The sequence below is a fragment of the Mastacembelus armatus genome, chromosome 19 (genome assembly GCF_900324485.2).
Source record: "Mastacembelus armatus chromosome 19, fMasArm1.2, whole genome shotgun sequence".
Lineage (NCBI taxonomy): Eukaryota > Metazoa > Chordata > Actinopteri > Synbranchiformes > Mastacembelidae > Mastacembelus > Mastacembelus armatus.
In genome coordinates, this window is record NC_046651.1 from 3,187,847 (window position 1) to 3,211,359 (window position 23,513).

Sequence of the window (23,513 nt, forward strand, 5' to 3'; positions counted from 1 at the left end):
ATAATGTTGTGTGCATTGCAATATTTTAAGCAAAACTGTGCTATTACTCTGCTAATTAAACCTTCACACTCTGCTCTTACTGGTGGAATGTGCAATCAATGAAGATTGGCCACCAGGCTGGTCAAATTTAGCCATGAAACCTCCAACACTAAATTGGCCACTGTTTCAGTTTCATTGTCCAACCCTTGTGTGTCTGAATTATGTCCCACCCCTGTTAAGGGAAAGTTTTTTCACTTGAAATGAAGTTTCAAGTCATTTACACCTCACACAGAAATGCACACAATATTCAAGAGTCTCTCCAGTTTGATTTTGATCAAACACAAGTCTGGCTTTTCCAACACAAACTTATACAGGAAAAAGTCTTAGAGCATGCTTTTAAAATGACATCTTGGCTCAAATCTGCAGAATATCTCCATAAATTCTTCTGCTGGTGGTCCACTCAAGAGCACTACAACATTTAAATACCTGGGAATATGGGTTAACCCTGAATTTTCTTTTAAACCACACTATCGGCCTTTGGTGACATTAATGAGCAGGTAGACACAGTGTCTGCTTACATCTTTCTGTGTCAACAGTATAATTCCAACTAAAACAGTCACAATATGCTCTAACAACAAACCCTGGTTCACAATAATCAGAAACTAAATTTAAATTAAAAAAAATTTAACATTTAACTGTGCTGAACTACAAACCTTTATCTCCTCACTCCACCCTGGTGTTTCAACCCTCACCTTCAGCAGGTAAGGGGCAGTGAGTGTCCTCAAAAGGACTAAATCCAACACTACCATTAGATCAGACAACATCTGTGGGCAGACCCTTAGACACTGTGCTGAGCAGCGTGGGGGTGTCTTCCAGCAGCTGTTTCTTACCTTCACACACTGCAGCATAATGCCCCAGAAGTGGAAATATTCCAGTTATTTCAGTCCCGAAGAATGGCCCCACAAAGGTTTTTAATGACCTAAGGCCTAAGGCTTTGACTTCACTGATGATGAAGGCTATGGAGAGGATTGTCAAAGCTACATCACCAGGATTGTTGATCCTATAATGGACCCACGCCAGTTCGCATACAGGGCTGGCAGGGGAGTGGATGCCAAGATATTTATCTTGGAGACCATGCACAAACACCTGGAAAATCCCAACACCATCGCCAGGCTCCTGTTTGCAGACTTCCATGCAGCCTCACTTCCTCACTGGAAAGTTAATAACCCGCTTTCATCCGGACCACCACCTTATTCTATGGATCACTGACTTTCTGACCAACCGGTCACAGAGGGTGCTAGTTAATAATTCTTATACAGACCGGCCACCTGCAGGGCTGTGTCCTATCACAGCTGCTTTACATCTGCTTTACATTTACTGATCACTGCAGGTCCACCCGCCTAACTGTTATCTGGTGAAATTTGCTGACGACATGGTCCTGCTGTCTCTTTCTGCTCCCACATTACACCATGGCTCTGTTCTGCAGGAGTTTGTCACCTGGTATTAGGACGCCTACCTTCATCTGAACCCTAAGAAGACCAAAGAGGTCACTGTGACATTCTCCAGCAAGCAGAGACAGCTGGCAGAGGCTGTTACTACCAACATTCAGGGAGAGCCCGTGGAGACTGTTGAGAAGTACAGGTACTTTTAGCACAATTTTTGACAGACTTCTGAGATTTTCCTTCAACACTGAGGAAATTCTGAATTCCTGCTTGTAGGATCCTACAAGACCCCTCAGACATTTTACAGTGTTTGAGTGGCTCCCATTAGGTCGCAGACTGTGCTGCCCAGGCTGCAGGACACAAAGGAGGAGAGCCACCTTTGTCCCCACAGCAGTCCAGCTCCTGAACTCTGACCCCTCCCTGCTCCAGCTTTGCATTGATGCTCTGTCCCTGAATAGACAGTTTTCCTACTGTTATTGACTGCATGTCGCACAGCACAGCAGATGCAGTTCTCAAACCTTTAACCATACTCATTAACTCATTCTGTAGATTTGTGCTCAAATGTCATTATTCTACTTGTTGTTTAATGTATGAAGGCAATGGTAGAAAGGCAGTTTCACTGGTGTATTTTCATTTTTAAGTGCAGTTATGATCATTTCTACCTGAAATAACACCTAGTCCCCTTTAGGTCATCATGCACCCTCTGAAGTATATTACACCCATTTTACAGGGTTCCACTTACTAATAGAGGTTGGGAAGAAGGCTTTTAGATATAAAGCCCCATTTGACTGGAACAATCTGCCAACAGAGCTAAGATTTATTACAACTATGTATTTATTTAAGACATCTTTATACACATACTTAAACCACATGTACATGTTATTGATTATATATGTTCACAATGTTTTGTTAGTCATCCATCCATCATCTATACCCGCTTATTCCTAATTAGGGTCACGGGAATGTGCTGGAGCCTATCCCAGCTCTCTTTGGGTGAAAGGCAGGGGTCCACCCTGGACAGGTCACCAGTCCATCACAGGGCCACATAGAGACAAACAACCTCACACACTCACACTCACTCCTATGGGCAATTTAGAGTCACCAATCAACCTGACATACATGTTTTTGGACCGTGGAAGGAAACACACAGAAATGCCCCTTCCGGGTCACAAACCAGGGACCTTCTTGCTGTGAGGCAACATTGCTAACCCCTCATCCACCGTGCAGCCTCTTTGTTAGTCACATTATAAAATATTTGATGTTGAAATTATATATCAAATGCTGTATTTATTTTTTCTACATTCATATATGTATGGTCTGCTGCATTGTATTATTGGGATATGAGGAAGATCTGGGGGAGTGGGAGGGGATGTGTTGAGCAAGATGTGTATGTGATTGTACATAACAATTGTATTTGAAGTTCTTGTGTATTATGTCACTTCTGTTATAGGACCCGCTCAAAAAAGAGATGGTTCATCTCAATGAGATATCCTTAATAATAAAACAAATAAATATATGGCTTTAAAAAAGAATTTAGGTCTTGCTATTTTCTCCCATGATGCTCTTCTCTTCCAAAAGTCAGTTAGCCTCCACTTGGCCACATCCACTGAAATCTGGTAGAAAGGCATTTTCACAGACATGAGAGGCAATGTCACACATGCCCCAGAACACCGCCGAGCTCCCAAAGGATGCTCCAGCCTGTTAATTTAATGGGCTTAATATGCTCAGCGATCAGCCGATGCAGATTATGTTGGCAAAAATGGTATAAATCAGGTTAATTAACTGGGTCTCCACTCATAAATATGCTCTGCTAATATCTATATTATACTGTGCAATAAACCATTCATTAACTGTTTAGATACAGCGTTATGTACAGTGTTATCCCATTAGGATCATGCAAAAATCAAGAATATCCATAAATGGTAAGCAGACCTTATAAACTTACATATTCTTTGACATTTTTGGTCTTGACAGCTTTGTAAGAGTAGTATGCAGGATACAGGGTCCCAAACACCAGCCTGCAGGGAGAGAAAACAGACATCTCTGTCACATATTAAAACAAACACAATCGCCCCTTTACTAATTTTAACACAAACATAGATGATGAAAGATGATGTGAAACCAAACTGAATGTGACCTAAAGTTCTTATTTTGATATGATACATTTGTTTTGCTACTTTACATAAAAGAAAATATGATCTCTGTAGCCCTTAAATGCCCATACACTGACCATTCGAATATAAGCCTGTAATTCATCCATTTTGCTAACTATTGTCCATCTGACTGACACCATCTGACATTGAAATCTGACTGACTCACCTTACTGTTTTATTTCTCACTTACTTGTACCAATTTATTTATTGCTGTGTTTTTAATACTCAGTTTACTATTTTTATTATAGTTCTTGCTCTACCACTGTAATACCTGAATTTCCCTGACAGGAATCAGTAAATATTATCTAATCAACATGTGTGATCTCTTGAAATGTGCCAGTAGGTTTGCACATGCAAAACATATGCTGCATTTACATAAAAGTATAATTTCAAGTGTGCACTGAGTCCCTACATTTACAGAGTGATCTCTATAGTCACAACCAATTCCCCTCACACGTGAGGTGATTTTATACTCAAACAAAACTGGCTGTTCTTTACAACGGAAAACTGAGATTTACCAATCAAAATTCAGATTTTCCAGTTAAATACCATCATCTGTTCCTGCAGAACAATCTAAGGACTTATTTTTATGCTGCTACGATTGGGTGTTGGGCCCTGACCCAGAGTCTAAAAACCACTGGAACACAAGACAGTGACTCAGTGTTTCCTCTGTAATTTTCTCGAGCAGTAGTGGTTGGCAGTAACATGAGCTTTGGTTCCATGTCTGGTCCAGTGCAGGTTTCAGCACTTCCTCAATGCACTGCCCAGTGTATTTTGTTTTTCTGCATTTACATACATAGTATTTACTATGTGCCAACAACATCGTCATTGTTTGAATTCAAATCTATTTAGGCCTGTTTCATTCTGCACTGCTGACAAAATTTTATTTCCAGTAATTGGTGCTGTTTTGCTTATTGTGTACAGCTACTTATTTATTTGCTTATTGTGTACAACATGGTAAAAGAATAGAAATACATACACACACACACAGCTTAACAGAGCTATGAAGTGGTAAAAACAAAATATTGCAATATATGGCCACCTGTAAAATTCAGCAACCTCTATCATCTTTTAATCCTCATAGGGGAGGCAAAACAATCTGTAAACACAGCAATGACATATTATCACCTAATGAAATTGTTTTGGGGTTAGCCAATAGTTCCCGATTTACACATTCCCAGCTACACAGGAATGTTATCAATCATTTGGACTGGTGTTCATGTCCACCTGATCAATTTAAATCTAATAGTTTAGTTTAGCTGTGAAATGTAGCCACAAAAGTAAAGTTACATGCTTGAAAACCCCAACAATGAGCTGAAATAGATTATAAAGCTTTGCGCTGAGAGTTGCTTATAATTCTCTGTGGGCAGTATAAATGCTACGTTCATGAGTGCATCTTTTAATTGAATGGTAGACCTTAAATTCTTACAATGTTACATTAATATATTTTCTGTCTTGTAATTCTAATAGTGTATGTATTTCAAGCATATATTATAGACTTCAGTCAGTCCTCCACAGTATGACTGAAGAACCAACTGATGACCACACAGAGTAAGAAGTCTCTTTCTAACCTGATTTACATGCAAAAATACACAGTTCTGGCAGGACGAATATATGGTCTGCAGCTGAGAGGCTGGACAAGCTGCCTTTGTTTACTGTGTGTGGGTGTATGTGCAGGACAGGGGGACTTATAAACAGGCCAGTAATGTATTAAAAAAACAATGATCAAAATCAATGCAAAAGATAGTAGGGATGCATGATATGAAAAAAATATTACCGTTACATTTGCTATTGACGCACCAAGAACCACTTCTGCACTAAGAAAACTAAACTGTACAACCATTGGTCTTGTGTCCATGCTGGTTTCTAACCCTGACCCAGCATTGGACATACAGTGGTGTGAAAAAGTGTTGGCCCCCTTCCTGATTTCTTATTTTTTTGCATGTTTGTCAGACTTTAATGTTCTAGATCACGGGTATTCAACTAAAATTGAAAGAGGTCCAGTTAGAGAAAATTTCTTGAAGCAAAGGTCTGGAAGATCATAATGTCTAACTAGTTAGTGTGATATGTATTTAAGTAGCCTAGTAGTTTTATCAACATCTGCATGTAATCAATACCTGACTGTCAAATCATATAAATTCAGTACAATTCAAAAACTTTCTGATAATATTTGTCATGTAACGTACAACTGAACATATATGTATGGCTGTAGATATGTATAATGTTCTCTCATTAACTAAGTTCTCTCTCTTTCTCCGTCTCACTCAACAGTTTCTCTCCCTTTGTTTTCTACATGTATCGCTCTCTTTCTTTTTCTTTGTACTGTCTTTTCATGTGTAACTTGCCTCTAGTGCCGTTTACACTGTAGAGTCGTAATGTTTACCACCTGGAATGCACAGACTTGATTGGCTGAGTGGTATCACGTGGGATGGCTCAACTCGCATGCAATTGGTCTGTGCGTTTCCACTAATGTAAAGTCTAAAAAAGCTGCACCGGTGGAAATAGAAGCGCCCTGTTAGGTTTTAAATCACAATCTTCTGTTTTGGCTGTAGGTCCGGGTCCGTATGGGGCGGCTTCTGGGTCCGCACCCGGACCGCGGTCCGCCTGTTAGTGACCTATGTTCTAGATCATCAAACAAATTTAAATATTAGTCAAAGATAACAAGTAAACACATCATGCAGTTTTTAAATGAAGGTTTTTATTATTAAGGGAAAACAAAATCCAAAACTACATGGCCCTGTGTGAAAAAGTAAAAGTTTACCCCCTAAACCTAATAACTGGTTGGGCCACCCTTAGCAGCAACAACTGCAATCAAGCATTTGCGATAACTTGCAATGGAGTCTGTTACAGCACTGCAGAGGAATTTTGGCCCCAGAATTGTTGTAATTCAGCCACATTGGAGGGTTTTTGAGCATAAACCACACCATGGCACAGGTCATGCCACAGCATCTCGGATTAAGGTCAAGACTTTGACTAGGCCACTCCAAAGTCTTCATTTTGTTTTTCTTCAGCCATTCAGAGGTGGACTTGCTGGCGTGCTCCTTGAGGAAGAAGTACAGCTTATGTCATGATACAATATCCCAATACTAATATCCTAATTAAAAAGAACTGAACATTAACTCAACATACTGTAACGATTCTGCCTCTGCCCGGGTTTGTTTGGCACAGGCATTATTTTTAACGTTACTGCAGACACCTTCAAAAAGACATCTCTTGAAATCGGCAATAAATTGGCAAAAATTTATGATTTATGGGGAAACAGAGATTTGAATTAATGAGTGCCTGCATTCAATTTTGTCAAGCACATTTTAAGTTGAAATGTAAAATAATTTAAGATCTTTAATTTCAAGTATATGCTGTGTGTGTGTGTACCATTACTCCTGTTTACAAAGATTTACGTAGCTGTGGGAAGTGACAAAAAGTAAAGCAGTAAATGGTGCAATTGTGATGCTAATGGACGTGTAATTCGTGTTGCTGCACCTAAATATAAAAGTTAGGCGCAGCATTGCAACCAAAGCAAAAAGTCAGTCTGGAGCCCTGGTTGGACTTGAGTGCACCTTCTGCAGGAATTCAATTCCTTTTCAGTTTTTCAGTCCAATAAACAACTATTTTAATAATTGATTAATTGGATTGTTAGAAAATAATACAAAGAAGTCCATTTTCAGCATCTTATTGTCAAAATATGAACATTTAACAACAAGTTTGCCAGACATTTGCGGACCAGATATTAGCTGGAGTTTGCTCCTAAGAGCTCCTCTGTAAAATATCTAGGGAGTGACATGGTGTAAGCCAGTGGGAGACAGACCGTCGGGAGCACTGGGACATTTCCTGGTGGCCTGTGAGTGATAATGTGGTAGCAGAATAAGTTAACTGACTCTGAGAATACTCACGTCAAGCATGACTTTCATTCTCATGTCACAAAATACAGTCAGTGTTTCTCAGCAACGTACATAGCAACCATAGTGCATAAAAACTGTAGTGAATAGCAACCATAGTACGCAGCAACCATCCACCTGCTTGTTTACCAGTGGAATGGAGTCAAATCCCTAGCCCGAATCAATGTTTCAGTCTGCCCCTTGTGTGAGCTCCACGGTCTTGTGCTGTGGCTGCATATGTTAAAACTACAACTCCAGAGTATATCCAGAAGTGATTCTCACGGCATTGTATGGAGTTTATATGTGGAACACAGAAACATTTAAGCCACACCGACTCCAACCTGCGTCAGTCATCAGAACAGCAATGTGTGTGTGTGTGTCTGTGTGGCGTTTCCAAAATCCTTGAAAAACCTGTTGCTAAGCAGCTATGTGGTCCCTTACACAGGACTGAGCTATTTGAGTATTTTCAATCAGGATTTAGAGCACATCACAGTACAGAAACAGCTCTGTTAAAAGCCACCAACAATCTTCTCTTAGCCTGAGACAATAGACACGACTCTGTACATGACCTGCTAGACCTTAGTGCTGCATTTGACATCATCAACCACAGTATCTTATTACAGAAACTGGAATGTGATTGGGATTAGAGGAACAGTGTTTAAGTGGTTCCAATCTTATTTATCAGACAGAGTCCAATTTGTTCATGTTAATGATGAATCTTCCAAAAGTTAGTTATAGAAGTCCATAAGTTTCTCTGCCAGAACCGATTCTCTTCACCGTTCTGCATGTTAATTCACACATAAAACAAATCTCTAGAACTGCCTTCTTTCACTTGCACAATATTGCCAAAAATTAGGAACACACCCTACCTCAAAATTATGCAGAAAAACCAGTGCACGCAATTGTTACTTCAAGGCTAAATTACTGTAACTTGTTACTACACAGTAGAGCCTGACCAATATGGGTTTTTTGGGGCTGATGCCAATGCTGATATTAAGTAGTTAAAAAAAAAAAAAAATTCCAAATCCGATCATATATTGGCCGATATTATTTATGTATATATTATTGTACAGTACCAGTCAAAAGTTTGGATACACTTGCACAAGCAATGGCATTTCAATTCGTGTGTCCAAGCTTTTGACCAGTACTGTATATAGAATACAGTATACATGAACAGAATATACACTACTCACAAAGAGTTAAGGATATTTAGCTTTCATGTAAAATTTCAGGTTGCACCTAAAATGCACTAAAACCTTTACAGGTGAACTTAATTTGACCTTCTCTACTCTTTTGAATGCATATGTCCAATTCTTCCTCATTTCAGTACTTTTTGCATAATTTGCTGTTCTATAACAAGGTGCTTAACGGGAAAATTCACAACTGGGGTGTGATCCATGAATCAACCAATAAATTGCCTGGTTCAATTAGAATTGGTATTTAAACAGTCCTCTTCACCATACTGTTCACACTTTGACATCATGAGACCAAGACGACACCTAACAATTGACCAACGGTACCTTGCGAGGCTTCAAACAGGTGTTTCTCAAAGGGAAGTGGCCACTGAGATTGGAGTGTCACAGAGTGTCATCAGCAGGTTGAGACAAAGATACAGAGAGACAGGAAGAGTCACAGAAAGGCATAGAAGTGGACGACCTTTGGCAACATCCTGTGCTGATCACCGCCTTATTGTGAACAGTGCCCTGCGGAACCGGATGATGAATGCCACTCAACTCCAGGCACATTTAAGGTAGGTGAGAGGCATCCAAGTGTCACGTCAGACCATTTGAAACCGTTTACATCAGCATAGTCTGACGACCTGCAAGGGTACCTGACCACACCACCGGGCACAGGCATCATCGTCTTGCATGGGCCAGGGAGCATTTACCCTGGACGAGGGACCAGTGGGCCTCAGTGCTGTTCTCTGATGAAAGTCGATTCACGCTGAGCAGAAACGATGGCCGCCAACGATGTTGGAGACATCAAGGAGAGCGATATGCATCAGCCACTGTTGTTACCAGACGAGCGTTTGGTGGTGGTGGTGGTGTTACAGTCTGGGCAGGTGCGTCTACACAATACAGAACTGACCTACATCTTGTCAATGGTACAGTGACAAGCCAATACTACTTGAACAACATCATTAATCCAGTCATTGTGCCCCTGCATGAACAACACAGGCCTAATTTCATCTTCATGGATGACAATGCTCCAGGTCATCGAGGTCGCATTGTAAGAGAACGGTTGATGGAGGCTGGGGTACCTCAACTGGAGTGGCCTGCACTTTCTCCAGACCTGAATCCCCTAGAAAACGTATGGGATCAGCTGAGTCGCCTTGTAGAGGCTCGTACCCCTGCACCCCAGAACCTCAATGACCTGAGGGATGCCCTTCAAGAAGAGTGGAATGCCATGCCTCAGTAGACAATAAGTCAACTCGTGAACAACATGAGACGTCGTTGTCAAGCTGTAATTGATGGTCAAGGGCAAATGACACATTATTAAAACATTGACATTTTTTGTTGTGGTATACCCACCACTGTTGTTGGCATTTGTTACAATAAATTCTTTGAGATGAGGTAATCACCCTTGCATGCTTCTACTTAAATGTCTTTTGAAATATAATATCACTGCAGCATAAACTTTTTAAAATTTCTATACATTTCATCCAAAAGCCAAATATCCTTAATTTTTTGTGAGTAGTGTATATACATAAATGCATTTTAAATGCACATTAAAAAATGTTAATATCGGCAGCATATTCGCCGATACCAATATATTGGTCGGGCTCTACTACACAGGATGTCCCAGTAACTCCATAAAAAGCCTCCAGTCAATCCAGAATGCCAGAGTCCTGATAGGAACTAGCAAGAGAAATCATATTTCTCCTATATTAGCTCCTCTTCATTGGCTAGAATTTAAGGATAGAATTTAAAATCCTTCTCCTCACATACAAAGCCCTTCACAATCAAGCTCCTTCTTAACTTAAAGACCACTTTGCTCTCAGAGTGTAGGTCACTGACAGTGTATAGGGGGTGGACCTATACATGCGCGACATCAACCATAGCGAAAATTAAGCCATTTTCGGCCGTTATGGACATCGCCATGTTGCTTTTGTGGAGCCAGAAGTACCATATCTGGACAATAAGGCAGTGTCTAGAGAACATTCCCATGCCGACCACTAAGCCAATCAGCACCAAGCTTGTTGAACGTACACATCCCCTGAAGAGAGCGGTAAAAGCTTTGACCACAATCTGATCTGGCCTTGGTCGTAGGGGTTAGCCTAAGGCTAAATATCAATATCTGTTATGCACAACTAATTCTATGTAGAAAATGGTGGGCTTCAGTTTTTAAATTTCCAAGCAGTGGCAAATCCATTCTTACCATGGAGGCGCGGGAAGCCTAATGCCATAAGGTGTATGGGTAAAGCAACTAGTCAATTGAACCTATCAATCATCCCCATGTAGGGGTGGAACGAGGCGACATGGATTAAAGGATGCACCTGATTGGTCAGTTATTTACCTCAATATCTTGTATTATGGAGCAAATATCGACAGAAACAAAATTAGGAATATTAAGAGCATGTTCATACAAAGACAACAAAGCCACAATGATTACTGAGCTCTTCTGTCCTCCCCCCCCGTTTTCTTTCTAACCTTCTCTTCCTCCCCTCTCCCCTCCTCTGCACCCCTCCCCACTCACATGATGTATATGCCACCATTGGATGTCACTAACTTTCTGCCTTCTATCCCCCATAATTTGTGGTTTCTCTGTCCTCTCTCTCTGTATCTTCTGCAGGTATGCCTGGTCCTGGAGCTGTATATTGCTAAGGTGCAGTTACTGGGCCCATCAACCTGCACATTGTTTATTGTTGGTAAAGTACCTTGAGATGACTGTATTGTGATTATATATATATATATATATATATATATATATATATATATATATATATATATATATATATATATATATATATATATATATATATGGCTGAAACCACTGAGCGAAGAAAATAAAGGCAGTAATAAATAAGCTTACCAATAACAACATGAACAAGCTCCATGTTGGCCTCACCCGCCCCCAGACATAAGTCATGAAACCTTACGTTTTCCCATTTAAACAATGTGGTAGATAGGTCAGATTTATCAAAAACATAGTCGACTGATTAAGTGAATATTAAAATAGTCATTTGTTCAACTACTCAGAATAACACACAATTTTCTCTCAATTCTTAAACATGCTAAACATTAACTTAAAGCTCTTGTGTGCTCTTAATTATAACACATTCAAACAAATGTTTTCAAACATGTTAATTAATTAAAACAACTTCAAGCTAAATTTAAAAGCCATCAGCTAAATAAGAGCCATTGATTAATTGAGTGAGTTATTATCCAATTAGGTGATATAAATAGATTAATCAACCAGGTGCAGCTTTAATGTAGAGTGTCACACTATAGGCAGAACCAGGCAACACATAAGAGGAACTGGGCTGTATTTACATAACATTGCATCAATCAGATTTAAAAGAATTCATCTGCCTGACTGTATAGATCTCTTTACATTTTTCACTCTTTATTTTAGACAGCAGAAGCATTTTCTCCACAAACCCAACTCTCACAAAAAAGTTCACCAAAATGCTCTTGAAACAATTTAAGGACAAGTAGGGCACCTTCAACCTACAATACTACTCCGAATATCCACCTCCCATTTCATTCTTCTTCTTCCCATTTCAATGACTTTTCCCCCTCTCCCTCTACAGCTGAGAAAATAGCCCTGTTGCTTTTAAACGGGCCTTGATTCTGGTTTCCTGACACTACACTAATACTAACAGACCACTGGTGGTGGTGGTGGTGGGATAGGACAACAAGAGAGAGAAAAGGAGAGAGAGGGAATAAAAACAGGAGGTACACCTAAAAGTAAGAGAAAAGGCAAAGAAAATCCAGAGATCTCCCAGATTTGAGCTCCCACCATTTGGTTTGGCCTTCAGGAATAAGAATTTGTATTACAAGACTTTTCCCCTAAAACACAGAGGGGGGATTGTTGTTAGAAGTGCTGCTACAGCAAATTTACCACAGTATTTCCTCATAGAGAAATGAATGGCGTATATCATTTAAACTAATCTCATGAATAGTCCCACATTTAAAAACTGACTTAAGTTTAAACATTTTTTAATGTCTAAAACCATAAGTCTTCCCACAAAAATACTGAGGTGGCTTAAAATAACTTTTAAATATCAATTACAGTTGAGCAAATTGGTTATTAAAATATGGATGAAGAAACACAACCAATGAGACAATCATGAATTCACCTGAAACCAGAAAAACTAGGCACACCAGCACGTTAAGTACTCTAGGTCAAGGCTGACAGAGTAAGTGGTTCATTTGACTATGTCTACATAAACTCTAAATTTTAAAGTGCCATTTACATATGAAAACAACTTTCCTTCACATTATCATTTCAAGGTTGTTTTTGCAAGAGCTCTGTTTACACCTAAAAACTTAAAAGCAGCTGAATCTCTATTTCTTTGTGCTCTTTTCAACCGGCAAACAACAAAAATGTATCACAGGCAACATGTGGTAATGAGTGGCACAGACAGCTGACCGACAAAATCATTATTTCATGATCAGGACATTGTCTAACAAGGTCCACAGAAACACAGGCAACAACTATTTTATAGCAAGTTATAAAATGCAAAGTCACAACTGTTCCTGCTGTCTATGATCACTTAAACTGTGCCTTAATACAGTTTTTACAGGTGCTATAAAAAGTATTCACCCCATGGGATGCTTTACCCTTTTACTGATTTTATAAATCAATCATGTTCAATATAATTTGGCTTTTTTGACAAAAGAATTACAAAAAAAACTCTAATGTCAACGTTTCTACAAAATAATGTCAATTAAATAAATATGTATGTGAAATAACTGATTGCATAAATATGCACCCCGTGTACTACTGACTGTAGTATAAAGACACCTGTTTCTGGAATACCCACTCAGTGGTTAATCAGTATTCCTAGATACCATTAAGCCATGGAGACAAAAGCACACTCCAAACTCAGAGAAAGGTTATTGAAAAGTATAAGTCAGGGGATAGATACAAAAAAAATTTCCAAGGCTCTGAACATCCCCCAGAGTTCAGTTAAATCCACCAACAAGAAATTGAAGGACAATCTAACTAGATCAGGCTGTCCTCACAGACTGAGTGGCCGTGCAAGGAGACAAGTGAGAGAGGCCACCAAGACAACAACTGTTGCCTGGGTTCTTCACCAGTCAAAGCTTGATGGGAGAGTGGCAAAGAGAAAGCCACTGTTGAAGAAAACATACATTAAACTTCAACTAGAGTTTGCCAAAAGGCATGTGAGAGACTCCATGGTCAAGTGAAAGGAAGTTATTTGGTGCTTTTGAATTTTTTTTTTTTTTGAAAATGGTGACTTTTGGCCATTAGACAAGATTTGGCGGTCACCAAGCACTGCACATCACCACAAACACATTGCGCCCACTGTGAAGCATGATGGTGGCTGTGGGGATGCTTCATGGCTGCCAGCCCTGGAAGGCTTGGAAAGGTAGAGGGTAAAATAAATGTAACAATATATAGGCAAATCCTGGAAGATAATCTTATTCAGTCTACAAGAGAACTACAGCTTGGGAGAAGATTTACCTTGCAGCAAGACAATAACCTGAAGTATACAGCGAAACCTACACAGAAAAAGTTTGGCTGGACTTGAAAAGGGCTGTTCAGGCCTGATCCTTGTGCAACCTGACAGAGCTTGAGCAATTTTGCAAAGAATGCAAAAGCCTGACAGACCTATCCACACTCAATGCTGTGATTGCAGCCAAAGGTGCATCTACTATATACTAACTTGAAGGGAGTGAATATTTATGCAATCACTTATTTCACTAAGGTTGTGCAAAAATATATTTAAATATATATCAATTAAAAAAAATATATATATATTCTAGCCCCTCCGGCTGCTGTATTTTCTCTGGCATGCAGTAGATGGGGCTAGTCCTTCTTGTACAATGCGTGACTTTGTCATTCAGACTAGATGAAAACGAAAAATGAATGTGAAAAATGAATTGTTAAAAACTGCCATAGTACCACTGCCATCAAACATTATGTGCATCATCTCTTTCTGAAGATGCATCTCCCTCTATCACACAACTCTCTGTGCAATCGCTGATAGACTACTGTACAAAGTTGTTCAGATCAAGTCACTTTATTTGTGTGTTTGATATTTTTACATTGGAGCTCATAAGTTTTGCAGCACCAAGGAAAGGGAAACTGGTTCCCAGAATTTGTCTCTGACACAATAATTCTCCCCAGAAATGGTGCAGTTTTGCCAGGGCACTTATGTTGCCTGGGAGGAGGCACTGCCTGAAAGACCAAAGTAAGGAAACTAATGTGTGCAGTAAACACCACACATTCAGTGTAGCCTTGCTATACATGCTATATATTGATATGTAGGGTTTTTGCAGATTTTAATCAAGCTTTGAGATCAATTTGTGTCAAACACAAGACTTAATCTCCATGCTGCCAAAAAAGCATAAAGAACATGAAGATAAATCAGTTACTTATTTGTGCTGAATATTAATAAAGGTCAATGCAAGTAATTCTTGGACTTTAGAGTTTCTTTTTAACTACAGCATGAAAAGTCCAGAGCACCTTGGTTTTTAATAGAATGATGCCAGCATCAAAAAGTAGCTAATGGTATATCACTTTTGTTCCAGTAGTATATATTGATTCTTGATCAGTTATCAGAATATCTATAGTATTTTGCTAAAACTGATTGTGTAATACTTCCATATCTTTGGCAATGCAGCCTAGCCTATGCAACTTGTCTCAATATTCGGTAGTAGAAACATCTACCAGCCAAAAAATACATTTAGTTTTACCATGTCAAATGAATTCATGCAATGCTAATATGCACCTCACTGATCCCGAAAGACTTGTTCTTTTTACTTTGTAAACACCTAAGAAGTACAGACTGCAGTGGACAGACCATATTAGCCAATGACTAATTTCCAGTGTCAATATACTCTACAGTTTGAAAGATTCAAAAAACTTAAAACCACTGTTTTTCATCATAGCGTTCCTGAGATATGAAGTGTCTTTTATGATTCATCAAAAAAAATGAAGTTTTACTTGTATTTAAAAATAAAATTGATTGTATTCAATTGATTTTTTTTTTTACCCAGACATATTAAAATAACATGTTTTAAAGCTGTAATAACAATTACCATGATATATTTGCTTAAGGTTATCATACTGCCAGAATCTCATAACTGCCCATGCCTAGACTGTACACATTTCAGCTTTACACAGTGCAACCAGTAGGGCTGCAACAAACAACTAATTTAATAGTTGATTAATCGGTCAATTATGTTTTAGATTAATTGAATTTGAATTAAATTTTTTACATAAGAATATAGAGAAGTCTGTTTTCAACATTTTATTGTCAAAATTTGAACCATAAAGTTTTCTATACATGTAATAACAGAAATGAATTTTGTATTTTTAGGTGTTAAATAGATCTTAAATGTTTTTACTTTCAAAAGGAACTACTAGAATTTGACACTTAAAAGTGAGTGGCACATTAACCTTAATGAAGTGACGAGACGGCTGAGGTCCTTCAACAGCGGCTGGATGATGATGAGGATATTTTAAGAGTCTGGTGGCCAGTACCATCCTCTATGCTGTTGTGTGCTAGGGCAGTAGACTCAGGGTGAAGGATGCCAATAAACTTATCCACAGTGCTAGCGATGTTGTGGGACAGGAGAGTGTTGCCCAAGATAACATCAATATTGGACAACTTTTCCACACCCCTCTCTATGACGTGCTGCTCAGCCACAGAAGCACATTTCTCATTCCCCCAGGATGCAACACAAAGCGCCACAGGAATTCATTCTTGCAGGTGGCCATTAAACTGTTAAACTTCTCCCTCTGAAAATCAATCTGTCTATTATTGAGGCTGCACATAACTTCAGTCTGCTCAACCTGCTCTGTTCATGGTTTCAATCTCTCTGGTTTGTTCAATCTTAAAATATGTAAATATGTGTATTTAAATAGTGTCTTTCTGTATTTTTTCTACTGTTTTCTGCATTTGAGATGTAAGTTTATTTATTTTCTTCCTTTTTCTATAACTTAAATAGTGCTGCATAGAGCACAGGAACTAAACAATTATCTTATTAATTCATTAATTTTCTGATTCTGATTCAGACATGCACTTCAACGTTGCTATACATTATCCTCATAAACTGCATGTAAAAACACAATTGTCTGAGGAATACAGACGGGATATTAGCCTGACTTTGCTCCTAACAGCTTGCTTGTCCTCATGTGGGCCAGTGGCAGACAGACTGTCAGGAGCACCGGGACATTTCCCGGTGGCCTATGGGCAATAACATAGCAGCAGGATAAGTTCACAAAGACTCTCTGAATCCTTGCATCAATCGCAACTTTCACTCTCGCCACAGTGCCAATAAAGAGTCATAGCGTGTCCCGGCAACACACCATCCATTGCTTGTCTACCATTGGCGGTGTATAGCGGGTGGACCTATACAGTGTGATGTCACCCATAGCGTTACACACCATGAGAATTAAGCCAATTAATTAGCCATTTCTACTGCGCGAACATCGGCTATGTTTTAATTCCATTAAACTTTCTAATCTCATTAAACTGGTTAACAACGAAAGTCTCCGTTTCAAAAAAGCTATGTTAACAAGCTGATGTACAGCATTGATGTTAGATTGACTTGCTCGGTAATGGTAATGATTAAACATTTTTACAACTGATTCACAAAATCATCTCATCAATTTACAATTGTTTAAACTTTAAATAAGTAAGCAGTTTATTTAGATTATATTAAACAAATGCAATTTAACCACAATGAACAACGCTTTTCCCTGAGGTACATTTGAAAAGAGCCGCATCAGCATGTTTTACGACAACATTCAGGCTACCGCTTTCCACAAATTATTTGCCATTTGTGAGTCTTTATAAACTTTACAAGATGTGTTATAAAAATTTTCATACTTCCTCACCGCCTCTGCCAGCTGTTCCTCAAAACTATCTATTGCTATGACAACCGCCAGCGGAAAAAATGGGAATGACAACAGTTCCACTTTCTGCATTAACTACGCCCACTTCAAATTTCTGACCAATCACACACAACATGAGAAAAAAAGTTCTGCCCAGATGATTTGTCAAGAACAAGCTGCAAGAACGCCAAGCTGTGAGAACTCCCAAACCAGGGAAAAGTTTTCTCTCAGGCCTAGGAATACAAATTTCTCGGTTCTAGTGGAGTATGTATAGACTAAGTGTAACATAGGTCTCATGTCCATGTCTTAGAGTGAGTGTGGACTGACATTAGATAAAACAGACGTCTGTCTGTTCAGTGAGATGTGCAAGTTTTTGTCAATTGGCCTGAGAACCATAAACATTTTACTGGATGACGGATTATCTGACCACATGACAGCAAAACTAGAGCAAGGCACCACCACTATCCACATAACATTGTAAAAACGGTTTAATTGTGAAAAACCTGACTATCACTCTTCTTCGCTTCTGCCATTTTTATCTCTGCAGCTGCTCACCCATGTCACTGTGTGCCACCACAAAAAGCCACATCACTAGATCTAACTTATCGATAAATGCATTTGTTGCCAACTATCTCAATAATCAATTTTTACTGATAATAGTTGTTGAAGCCCTACAGTATAAATAAATTCACAGTCATAAATAACATGCATACCTGCAGCTTGAGCTTGTAAACACATGAGTACTTTTCAGTTAAAATTTGCACATTGTGATGCAAGTCAACACAACAACCCTGCAACAAATCCTTTTTTGTTTTGACTGTAAAAAAAAGCATCTTCTGAGCGACAGTTTCTATAACAGAGTGTAATATGTAGTAATGAAGCAAAGAATAGTTACCTCCTGTTGTTTTTTTTTAATTGTTCTGCAGTGTTTCACAAAATATACAGATGGCTGTGCTATTTGATAATTATCACAGAGGATAGGCTTGGGGTAAATTATATGATCAAATTTAACGTTTAATATCCCATAATTATGTTATTGTAGGTTACAGTACTTGCTTGGCTGATGTCTGTGGGCTATAACATCACCCAGGCATTTACTGCAAAGGTTATAACACGATATATAATGTCTCACACTGTATCACACTGTGTCTAGTTAAATTCAATTCTAGCCCTCTAAAACTGGACAATTCCAGATCAGGACACGGTTTATGCACTGTGTATCTAATGCAGATGTACACAATAGAGGTCGACTGATAAAGGTTTTTCCAAGGCTGATGCCGATTTTCAAAATCCAGTTCAGCCGATGGCCAATAAGCAATGGCAATTATTTGGGGCCGATATGCATGGCAGATTTTCTTAATTTTAGGAAAGAAAAACTATTTAACATAAAGATTTGTTTAATGGATTAACTGTTAAAACAGACACATACATTCAAGCAATGTTTCAGGTCAAATTGCTTCACTGCCTTCTCATCTAAACAGAACAATGGAAATATTCAAAATATAATATAATCAAAAAAGACAAACATAGGCCTACAATATGAACTTTTCAACAGACTAAATTTAATAAGTGGTTTCAGTGCAATTGAACAAAGCAACATGTTCTCATTCCTGAGTTAAGGGGAAGTTAACATATCAGCATTTGTTGCTGCCCGCACAAGTGCCTGAATAAAATCGACCTAAATGCTCCAGCTCGAGCCAATAGCCAATTGTCTAAAAACCTGATATATCGGCCTAACTTCAAAATCAAGATGACTGATAGTTTTTTTTTTAAACCTCACAGTTAAACTTCAAACATAATTTACTAAATTAAAGAGACAATGCAAAAAATGTGTACCAGAACAAATACTGGTTTGTAGTTAATGCCCTTCTGCTTTAATTTGAAAGACTGAATATGTTTTTTGTAGTACAATTTTGCAGTGAACGGTTTATACTGAAATAAGATGCACACCTTTAAAATCAAGACTGGTAGCAGGTTATACCCCCCCTCAATCATACATTTCTTTCATCACAATAGCAACATAATTTTTTTGGTTTGTCTATGAGAATTGTCAGGTTCCCTGCCCCAAAATCTGCTTCAACCCAATGACCACAAACATGCAGTTCATTCAAATGGATATAAAATGAACCCAAATACAGTAGGAGTAATCTCAATCTATGCTGACATGGTTATGTCATTTAACAAACTAAGAAGTGAGGGTATATTTGCTGTAATAGACAGGTGCACTTTTATTTCTTTAACCACCACTTTGGCACATGTAGTGTATTTCAAATAGCTTGTAAATGTAAATATGGCATGTATAAGTTGAAAGTTTAAAGTCTTCTATGTGTATTTTCTTCTCAGCAGTTTGTCTCAGAAGACTTTCTGTATTTCTCCACCACACCCTTCTATCTCTTCCACCACATTCCTATCCTCATTACAGTTATGTAACTACTGTTCTTGGATGTATACAAAGAAAGACTGAGGTATATGGGTGAGAAACATCAATTATGAGTTAGACATTCTATTGGGTCAAAATGGGCATTCATCCATTATCCCTGTGTTATGTTAAACGTGAATCTCAGACTTCTGCCTTACCCATAGGCAATTTCAGTAATAAGACAATGGATTGTTAAGTAACCAACAAATCCATGCAAAGCCATTCACATTCTTTTAGGGACGCCTCCCTTCCTGTGTTCTAACAGTGTTATGGTTGTCAAGTTAAACTTGGTAGTGTTGACTCATATCTTCAAGATGACAGCTGTACCTTAAACCCGTTTACAGATAAAAAAAAGTTCCACCTTACCAATACTTAAACATTTAATAATCCTCTGACTCAGCAGCGCTGTGAATGTCATGATTCGTCAACAAGATGGTCACGTTAGCGTTAGCTTAACACACACATCAGCAGGTAGGCTAAGTTATCAAGTTAGTTAGCTAGACCCACAACTTATTTATCTACCATACATTACAAAAAACATTTGAACAACAGCGTGTTTATGGCGTCAGGTTACTGTTTGCTAATCAAGGTTTCCACAATAATCCAGAAAATTAAAGGATTCAGGTTAACTTCGCCAAAGCACGGGAACGACATGGCCAAGCAAGCTAACAAAGCTCAAGCCCATCAGCTGCCTGATTTTTACCAAAGTAAATGGATCAATTTAGTCTTAGGACTTACACAATGCTTCTCGAAATTATCCAGGATACCATGTTTTCTGTCCTTGTTATGTGGGGCTGTGTCGGAAGTAGAGGAGAGCCTGGGTGTTAACGCTAATGGTTAGTCGGACTGCTATGAAGTTCTTCAGCCAAAGCGTTGATGAGCGAATCCAGCTAGGTTAGCTATCTCACTAAACATCAGCCAACCAACATGACTTTCAAACGTCTGTGCTCACTGTTCTGCCTATACAGTCATAGCTAAGTGATGTAATATATATCCAATATGCTTCCCGTTGTTTTCTTGTGGTCACCTATTCCGTCCAGACTTCCTCCTTCCCCTTCACCTTCTACACTGTTCAACTCTCCAATTTCTAGCACGGGAACGTTGCTCGGGTAGTTACTGACGTCAACAGGAAAAGAAAACCCTCCTGATCCTCCCGTTGGCCAGTTCAGTCTGTTTATGACGAACACATACTGTCATTGGCTGGCTCCGTGTGACCATGTGACTTTTTAGTTTAATGAAAGCGCTGGAATTTCAAACTCAGCGACCTGTGCTCTCATAGGTCTGTCCTTGGTACATGACGAATTCATGGCAATGAGTGAGAGAAGCGGGGGGGGGGCTCGGTTTGATGGAATTATTTCAGGCGTTGTTGCTTACGATGCATTTTCCCTAGCATGGAAATGGAAAGTGACTTTGCTTATATTGCACTAAGTCTTCGACAAATATGTTTGCTGTCGAGCACAATTTCAGAAAAGAAGAGAGGTGTTCACTGTACGATATTATGCCATATTACTTGATGGAATCTTTAATGGAATCTCTGCCAGAGTCCTTACAAACACCAGGAAACTGGACCATATCACACCAGTTCTCAGATCACTACACTGGCTTCCCGTTAGTCAAAGGATAGATTTTAAAATCTTATTGCTAGTTTATAAAGCACTAAATGGTGGTGGACCAAAATATATTCAAGATGTATTAGTTCCCTATGAGGTTTCCAGACCCCTCAGGTCATCCGGGACAGGTCTACTGTGTGTTCCCAGAACCAGAACCAAGTGAAGCAGCATTCAGCTACTATGCTCCTCACTTGTGGAAGAAACTTCCTGAACACCTGAGGTCTGCTCAAACTGTCAGCTCATTCAAATCAGGACTGAAAACACTGTTGTTTACTGCTGCCTTCAAATAATTGTTCATCCTTGTTTTCTTAATGTGCTTTTACATCTTATTTTAATTTACTTTATTACTTTACTTTAAATGTCTTTGTTTTTAAATTTCCCATGCTTTTAATGTAATTATATGCCTTGTAAAGCACTTTGAATTGGGTAGTGCATGAATGGTGCTATACAAATAAATTTGCCTTCGCCTTTGCCTTTGCCTTTAATAAACTCCTGCAGCACGAACAAAGGACAAGGGCACACAGTAACCTAAAACACTCCTTCTGCGGCCATTTATGAAAAATATGAATTATCCATTTATTATGGTAAATCAGAGGAAAAAAAAAAAAATATTTTAAAACATTTTATCATTAAATCCAAATGATGAAAGCTTCATTTTACTGTTGCTGTGAAGAAAAACAATCTCTCCTTTGGATGGTTTATACTTTGCCGGACAAAAGGAGTGACAGAGCATTTTACTGATGGACAGCATGTACACATAAGTAGGTCCTTCCCTTTTTATCATTAAGAATACAAGTTAAATACTGTACATAGTTAAATATGCCCAAAGAATTCTTATGGAAGACCAGTATTCATGTTAAGTGATGCTTTGACCTATCACTGGGAACTGCAGTGGGTATCACGCTGTGCCTTGCTTTTGTCCTTATACAAGAACGTCATAAATACTCTGCAGATTGACCAAGTCTTGTACATTGTATCTGCAAAGGCTGGGCTGTCATGGCTCGCCCCACTAACTTGGCTGGCACTTTTATTTGAATGCACAGTAGTCCAGCCATTATACACCTAGAGCCACCTACACTAGTATATCTAGAAGTGACTAGCCAGAAAATAGCCAGTCTCTGGACTATTGCACCCTTAAAGCATTTGTGAATCTTGAATCCTTTACTGCAGTGAGTAAAGGATTCAAGATTCACACCGAACTCTCACAAAGCTCTGCAGGTTAAATTCAAGCACGTTAACAGCAACATCAGAGAATACTTTCTAGCTAATTTGCTAGAGGAGAACCTGATACTTTCAGGAAAATAAAACATATTTTATATGGAATGGGCTGGAATGGGAGTAAGTTTCAGAGAGTAGATAGATTCTGTAATTTGAGCTTTTTTCTGATGCATGTTTGTGTATGTTGGGATGCTTCTTTTGTACATAACTTAGAAAATTCATTACAGAGAGAAAAATGTAATATTGTTTACCAAAGCTTTTACATATCCCCTTAGAGAAACTGCATTAATCTTTCACCCCCACTGCCATCAGGCTCTACAACACCTTAGCCAATGGCAGAGGACTGACTTCTGTATACTCTCATTACTGACATACTAATTAACTACGACTAACCGAATTTCCCTTTGGGAATGAATAAAGTATATCTTATCTTTGAAGCAAAAACAACATACTGCAATAGAAAATCTGGTTCAAGATTTTGGTTCAAGAAGGAAGAAATTATTTTGTTTTATTGCCCATAAGATAAATGGCTTTAGAAAAGATAACTTAATGGATACCTAAAATACAAATGTACTGTCTTTTTCTTATTCTATAAACCATACTTGTCTAAAGGTTGTAATGTTCATTACAGTTTTCCATACTTGTTCCATACACTTGGCAAATACAAACCCCATCTGTGAGCTTCAGCAGCCCTGACTTTTTTTTGCATGCATGTGCATCTACGTGTAGATGGTGATATCTGAGCACATAGACATGTGTGAGCTTGTATGTGTGCAGCTGTG

The 23,513-nt window shown here is 38.7% G+C and overlaps 1 protein-coding gene across 1 annotated transcript in view; it reads right to left on the reverse strand.

The window, feature by feature from the left end:
• The window catches only part of reep3b (receptor accessory protein 3b), a 45,064-nt gene extending 24,045 nt beyond the window's left edge, over positions 1-21,019 (reverse strand). The window contains exons 1-2 of the mRNA XM_026315408.1: positions 20,642-21,019; positions 3,367-3,439 (exon numbers count right to left, since the gene is read on the reverse strand). Coding sequence (XP_026171193.1) covers positions 3,367-3,439; positions 20,642-20,673 — 105 coding nt within the window. The 5' untranslated portion in view covers positions 20,674-21,019. The remainder of the gene's footprint in view (positions 1-3,366; positions 3,440-20,641) is intronic.
• Between the last annotated feature and the right edge of the window lie 2,494 nt (positions 21,020-23,513).